Consider the following 7,836-nt stretch of genomic DNA (forward strand, 5'->3'; position numbering starts at 1 on the left):
GGTCGACAACGAGGTGCGTCATACGGTCCTGGCTGGGGAGAAGTAAAGGGTGCTTGCAATCATAATCAAGTTCGGAATGAACCAGTCTACCGCCCACCCTCAACAAGCCTGACCTATCGATAAAGACACTTAGTTTTTTGAACTGCTTGGGCAATTTTTTACCTGTTTTTAAGGCATTAAACTCGTCAGAAAATGACTTTTCTTGAGTTAGTTTTACTAGATGTGTAAGAGCACCGTCGAGTTCCGATTGAATAAGCGGGCCGAAACGTCTACTGTCAGGGGAGCGACAGTTATTTACGAAACGAAGAATGTAAGCGACGACGCGCTTAGTTTTATTCAGACTTGAATGTCTGGATAAGAAATCGTCAAGCTGATTAACAGCAATGAACAGTGTGGTCTGCTTGAGAACACTTCGTTCTTCCGATAGATCCGATTGCGATTCGATGGTTGATGGTGGCTTTGGCCAACAGCTACTGTCAAGTGCTAACCAAGCGGGGCCTGTCCACCATAAAGGGTGGTTTACAAGTTCTCGGACGGTTACTCCGCGAGAGGCACAATCGGCAGGATTGGTTTCTGACGTGACGTGGCGCCAATGACCAGCCGGTATTTTGTCCTGTATGTGGCTTACGCGATTACTGACGTAAGTCTTCCAACGATGCGATGGCGAGCGTAACCAAGAGAGGGTTACGGTAGAATCTGACCAACAGAATACGTCTTCAAATTTGATGTCTCTGTCGTAGATCTCCTTTACGTGTACAACGAGGTCTGTCAGCAAAACTGCAGCGCAAAGTTCCAGTCGAGGAATAGAGGTGCGTTTCAAAGGCGAGACTTTGCAGCGTGACATTATCAAATGGGTGGTGATGCTACCATCACCGTGCTCGATGCGAAAGTAAATGACCGCTGAATATCCTGCTTCAGAAGCGTCACAGAAGCCATGCAGTTGAACACTGCAGGACTTCGTCGATAGGATGAATCGAGGTATCTCGAGAGACGACAATAACTCGAGATCTGTACGATAACGAAGCCAGCTTTGGTTGATGTTGGGGGGTGCTACCACGTCCCAATCCAGACCAAGAGTCCAAAGATCTTGTATTATGCGTTTAAACGAGAGTGTCAAGGGTGTAAGAAACCCAAGAGGGTCAAATATGCGCGCCAATTCTGAAAGAATGTTTCTTTTGGTGCACTTTTCATGAAGCGGATTGACAGTGAAGGTGAACGCGTCTGTGGACGGGTTCCACTCCATACCGAGCACCTTAACGGGAGATGTCGGTTCCGAATCGAAAGAGAGCGTCTTATTATGACAATGGGCTGGGTCGAGACTCTCGAGCAGACGGGGACAGTTACTCGACCACTTACGGAGTTCAAAACATCCCCTCTCTAAGATCTTTATGACCTGAGACTGAAGGTCGAGCGCTGATTCGACAGATTCAGCGCCTGTCACTACGTCGTCGACGTAAATGTCCCGTTTAAGGACTTCAGCTGCACGAGGATATTCTTTGCCTTCGTCGATGGCTAATTGGATCAATGCACGAATTGCGAGAAAGCTAGATGAAGACATACCGTATGTCACGGTATTTAAGCGAAATTCTTGTATAGGTTCGTCGAGTGAGAACCTGAACAAAATGCGTTGAAAGTCTCGATCACTAAGAGAGACTAAGATTTGTCGATACATTTGACGTATGTCGGCTGTGAAGACAACCGCATGCAAACGAAAACGAAGTAATATCGAAACGAGATCAGATTGCAGTTTCGATCCAACCAGCAACTGATCATTCAACGAGGGACCTCCAGCAGGCTGAGCAGTAGCGTCGAAAACTACCCGCAATTTGGTAGTGGAGCTACTGGGCTTAAGCACGCAGAAATGTGCCAAGTGGTAAGCTCGGCCATCCGATCGAGGTGCGACCGGGTCCATATGTCCAGCATCGAGATAATCACGCATAAAGTTATTGTATTCTGTCCGAAGTTCTGGTTCACGAGAGAGTCTCTTTTCGAGAGAGTTTAGGCGGCGCTCGGCAAGAGCGCGCGACTCACCAAAATGCGGATCGACGTTTCGGAACGGTAAGTTTACGATATATCGTCCGTTAGGGTCACGTGTATGAGTCGAGGTGAATATTTTCTCGCACATGACTTCATCGTCAGTTAAAGGCGAAGCCTTCGGAAGACTTTCTATCTCCCAAAATTTTCGAATTTGGGAATCGAGCGATTCGATTGAGCAAAACAACGAAGTTTGCGAATGGGGAGTGGCGGAAGGAGCGCTTCCCATGACTACCCAACCAAGTTTGGTCTCAAAGATTGTGGGTCCGTTATCACATTCGTGGCGGTTACCCATGAAGATTTTACAAAAAACATCTACTCCCACTAAAATGTCGATACCCCCAGGTTTGTCAAAGTTAGAGTCGGCGAGATCGAATGCGTTGACGCATGGCAAACGGTCGATGTCAATTTTTACTGCAGGCTGATCGCTGCAGATTTTGGGTGCGACAATGGCTTCGATGCACATTTCGAAGTCAGACTTCATGCTGCGAATATTAAGAGTGGTATAGGAGGTCGACAATGTTGACACCTCACATACACCCTCGATCGAGGAATATTTATGTCGAATCGGAAGTCCAAGTCGCTGGGCGCAACGTCGCGTGATGAGATTGGGCTGACTGCAATTGTCTATGACAAGACGAATTTTTTGATAACTACCGAAATTATCGAGTACCTCCACGTATGCTGTGGCAAAAAGCGAAATTTGACCCACAGGTGCTGAACCAGACGCAATCATGGTCACCTGTTTATCAGGCACCTGCGTCGGGGTATCGAGAAGCGAAGACGACGAGCAAGTCGCGGCGCCATAGTGGGGACGTTTATCGACAAAAAGAGGCCAAACCTTTTTTTTCTTGACCAAAGCATGAAACTTGGCACAGTTGTTCCTTATATCAAAATAAGCCGATTAAGATCGGGAGCCTTCGGGAGCCTCCCCCTGGGGCTCGGGAGGGGGGGTCAAAGTACCGCTACACCCGGCTTGCTTTGAAAAATTCTAACATAGCCCGTTTAGTTCATAGGTCATGTTTGGTATCGTTTTCGAGTAAATCAATAACGTAGAATTCATTTTTGGTGCTAAAATTATAATTTAATCGTAAATAAAATAAAAAAAAATTAAAAGTTTGAAATTTTCATCTATGATTTACAAATCAAGTCATCATAAATGTCAAACTGTTTGCTTTTTCTACAAATAAAAAATATAATATGAAAGCCTATTTAATATAGATTATGAATAATATAACTTTTACCCACCTTTACTAACGTTAAGTTTCATAAAAAAAAACTTTAAGCCGCGCGGCGTCGGGACGCCGCGAGCGTAATTTTAAAATGCCTTTATTTTAAAAAACTCTATTAGAACCCGTTTAGCTATTAGGTCATGTTTAGTATCGTTTTCGAGTAAATTAATAACGTAGAATTTAGTTTTGGTACTAAAATGACCATTTAATGTTAAATGAAATTAAAAAAAAAAATTCTGTGAGTTGCAAATTCAAGTCACCATAAATGTCAAACGGTTTGCTTTTTCTATAAATATAAAAATATGATATTAAAGCCTATTCACAAAGGATAGTACGCGTTCACCTACGCGAGCTTAGACTGTGTGCGGGGAACGCGCCTCTTTCATATATTTGATCGCCAGTGTCAGAGGTGTGTTAATGCATAAATAGAAAAAGATTCATTATTATTGACTCCGGTGTCGACAACGGCAACACTCGGGTCGGACCACACGAATTATAATGAGCTTATTATAATTGAGTCGGAACTGCCATAGAGTATCCAACACTGAAAAGTAGTTTAGTCTTAGCAAAAAGCACTTATAGTTTAGTCTGTGGTGTCCTAATTGACAGATTACACTCATACTACTCATACTATACATTTTCTTCACAGAAACATAGCTGGGTACATATGGAACTGCATAAAGAAGGCTCTACCCTCTTTATGCAGTTGCATCGGTTTTTGCAACCTGATTTACATTTACATCTTGTAACTTCTAAGCATATACTGGCCACTTCAGTGTTGTCTGACCAGTGTAGTACCCATTCGTCTCCTTCTTCCTTCCATCCCCAAGAAGACGGACTTGGCAAATTTTGGTGTGGCACCAACGCCTGACTCCAAACAAGACGCCCTGAGTCCCATTTCTCAAAACTGAAAGTTACAAGTTACAAGCGGAAGTCTCTTTCCAACTTGTCATATTAGACATTGACAACCAGTTGAAAATTGTAACTTGTAGCTTCGAGAAATGGGCCCCTGGTACACTGTGCGCAGTATATGCTGATGCAAGGCAGCCTCTGAAGGAGGTATGTTCTCCAATTGTCGATCTTTTCTGGTACCTAAAGAGGTAGGTACTTCGACCACTCATTCACCGTTGCGCAACGACTTGGTCTGAAACAATATGTGCATTATCATTTTAGAGTCTACAACTATCAAATTACAACTTTTTGGTGGATCACGTAACCTTCAGTAGGTATTACCCACTTACGTTACGTATCATACAAAATTATTACAAACTTTAGTAGAATCTGATTTGCCTCTGATATTGCTCCATCTTGTAATAGTTTGACACCTTGAGTGGCCTCGCTAAGCTTCAAAGCCAAAAGAAAACGTTTCTAGATTAGACATAGTATGGGATAGGTACGATAAACGCAGCTTGAAACGATCAACAAGGGAGAAACATGGCCACCCAAGGCTTCAAACTATTACGAGATGGAGCAATATCATAGATAGGCTAATCAGATTCTACTAAAGTTTATAATTATTTTGTATGATAGGTAAGTGTGTAATAGTGAAGGTGATCCACCAAAATGTTGTAATTTGATAGTTGCAGAATCTGTTTAAATAAAATAACAATGCACTGTTTCAGATCAAGGGTCCTTACGCAACAGTGAATGAGTGCCGGAAGAACCTCTTTACTAGAAAAGATCGACACTTGGAGAACATACCTCCTTCCGAGGCTGCCTTACTTCATCATATATTGCCATTTGTCTAAGACTGGGGCTAAAGACATGCCAACCACACCCTTGCTGCCGACGCATTAGGACACCACAGACTCCACTGCTAGTCTATTGCTGGCCGAATTTTGTGACACGCTGCACTTAACGATTTAATCCGCAAGGCTCTCGGCACAGCGAACATACCGACAATCCTCGAAACTGTCGGCTTGTCAGCAGCAGACGGAAAGCGGCCTGATGGTTGCTCGCTTTTGCCTTGGTTTCTGGGACGACCCTTGGCGTGGGGCGTGACCTGTGTGGATACCTTGGCTCCGTCCAACGTCTAACGCTCGGCCCAGAAACCAGGGACTGCTGCTGCAAAACGCCCACTTTAAACGCACAAATATGCATTTTTAAAAAACAACTACATATTTGCGGCAATTGCATTTGAAACATTTGGACCATGGTCATCAGACACCAAGCAGTTCGTGAAGGAAGCTTCCACCAAACTTGTCTGGGTGTTTGGTGACATACGCATAGGCTTTTACATCATATTTTTATTTAAAGAAAAAGCAAACAGTTGACATTTTTGTTGACTAGAATTTGCTAATTATAGATGATTTTTTTTTAAATTTATTTACCATTAAATTATAATTGTAGTACCAAAAATAAATTCTTTGTTATTAATTTACTCGAAAACTATATCAAACATGACCTAATAGCTAAACCGGGTCTAATAGAGTTTTTAAAATAGAGGTATTTTAAAATTACGCTCGCGGCGTCCCGACGCCACGCGTCTTAAAGTAATTTTTTTGTGGAACTTAACGTTTGTGAAGGTGGATAAAAGTTATATTTTTTATAATCTATATTAAAAAGGCTTTCATATCATATTTTTTATTTATAGAAAAAGCAAACAGTTTGTCATTTATGATGACTGGAATTTGTAAATCATGGATGAAAATTTCAAATTTTTTATTTTTTTTTAATTTTGCTTACCATTAAATTATAATTTTAGTACCAAAAATGAATTTTACGTTATTTATTTACTCGGAAACGATATCAAACATGACCTAATAGCTAAACGGGGTCTAATAGAATTTCTAAAATAAAGGCATTTTAAAATTACGCTCGCGGCGTACCGACGCCGCGCGTCTTAAAGTAATTTTTTTGTGGAACTTAACGTTAGTAAAGGTGGATAAAAGTTATATTTTTTATAATCTATATTAAATAGGCTATCATGTCATATTTTTTATTTATAGAAAAAGCAAACAGTTTGTCATTTATGATGACTTGAATTTGTAAATCATGGATGAAAATTTCAAATTTTTTAATTTTTTGTTATTTTATTTACCATTAAATGATAATTATAGTACTAAAAACGAATTCTACGTTATTGATTTACTCGAAAACGATACCAAACATGACCTATTAACTAAACGGGGTAAGTTAGAATTTTTCAAACCAAGCCGGGTGAAGCGGTACTTCGACCCCCCCTCCCGGGCCCCAGGGGGGAGGCTCCCGAAGGCTCCCGATCTTAATCGGCTTATTTTGATATAAGGAACAACTGTGCCAAGTTTCATGCTTTGGTCAAAAAATTTAAGGTTTTTCAATAAACTCCCCAGCTACCAGGGCTAGTGGCGGCCGAGGAGCCGACACTGACCTTGGGCTTACCACCATCGACATCGAAATGAATAGTAGTGTGGTGGGCGACGTTACATTTCAAACAACGAGATTTCGATGGGCAAGTTTTGACTACGTGTCCCGAGCGTAAGCAGTTGACGCAGAGCCGATTGTCCTTGACAACAGAAAAACGCTCGTGAGGAGTCTTGTTCCGATATTCAATGCATTTAGCAAGATCATGATTCGACTTGCACAACGCACAACACGGTTCAATCGGAGCGGCGCTAGTGGCCACTAACGTTTTATAGACGGCGGCCGCAGGAGTACGTTCCTGTGTCGCGCGCCAGGCGGCGGCGCGCGGCGCGGCGGGCGCGCGCGCGGGCGCCCGGGCGCGGCGGCGGGCGCGCGCGGCGGCCAAGCGGCGACACTCTCTGTGAGCGAGGCGAGTTCCAAAGCTTGACCGGCCTTATTCACATATTCCAACAACGACTCGAAAGAAGGTACATCCTTGCTGTCGTTCTGCAACTCAAAACGACGGCGGGTGTCCTGGTCCAATTTATTGATCAACAAATAGAACAATGGGAAGTCCCAATCGTTGACGGGAAATCTTAAGTTTTTCAAAACCGCGATGTTTTCTTTGAAGGTGTCTACCAGTCGACGTAATTCACTGGGAGAATTAGATTTCAACGAAGCGTTCTGAATTTCCTCCCAATGACGAAAAGCTAATTTTCGTTTGTTGTTGTATCGATCGATCAAGGCCGCGTAGGCATCTAAATAATTGCTATCCGATAAAGGAAAACCTTTTAACAATTGCAATGGTTCACCCGAAAGAAGTGTCATCAAAATTGAGAACCGCTCAATATTTGACAGTCGTTTGTTTTGATGTACCATATCGTAAAATGTTCCCCATGATTTAATATTGCCATCGAAGTGGACAAGATTCAGGCGAGGCAACTTGACGGACAAATCGGTTCTATTTGTCTCGCCCTCGGTAGTGGTCGCGGAGGACAACGAAGTGTGAATTTCAATTATTTGAAAATATTTGTCGTCAAATTCTTGACGCACGACATCCTCCTGTTCTAACTCGTTCGCATCTGTTATTTCCGAAATGAGTTTCATGTGGTGGGTTTCAAAACTAGAACAATAGCCGTCTATTTTGCTAAATCTAGACATAAACAACGGTAATCGCGAGGAATCCACCTTAGCCTGTAATCCGGCCGCTAAACATTCATCGATCCGTTTGATCGATATTTCACGTTTT

General features: G+C 42.6%; 1 protein-coding gene across 1 annotated transcript; it reads right to left on the bottom strand.

The window, feature by feature from the left end:
• Window positions 1–332: 332 nt before the first annotated feature.
• Window positions 333–6,950, bottom strand: LOC125241461. The gene is made up of 3 exons (XM_048149967.1): window positions 6,582–6,950; window positions 641–2,838; window positions 333–350 (listed from the first exon to the last, which is right to left on the bottom strand). The coding sequence occupies exons 2-3, from the start codon at window positions 2,768–2,770 to the stop codon at window positions 333–335; spliced, it is 2,148 nt and encodes a 715-aa protein (XP_048005924.1). The 5' UTR covers window positions 2,771–2,838; window positions 6,582–6,950.
• Between the last annotated feature and the right edge of the window lie 886 nt (window positions 6,951–7,836).

The sequence above is a fragment of the Leguminivora glycinivorella genome, chromosome Z (assembly GCF_023078275.1).
Source record: "Leguminivora glycinivorella isolate SPB_JAAS2020 chromosome Z, LegGlyc_1.1, whole genome shotgun sequence".
Taxonomy (NCBI): domain Eukaryota; kingdom Metazoa; phylum Arthropoda; class Insecta; order Lepidoptera; family Tortricidae; genus Leguminivora; species Leguminivora glycinivorella.

Excerpts from the sequence above, each read along its gene's own strand:
- LOC125241461 (XM_048149967.1), bottom strand. The coding sequence starts at position 2,770 with ATGATTGCGTCTGGTTCAGCACCTGTGGGTCAAATTTCGCTTTTTGCC.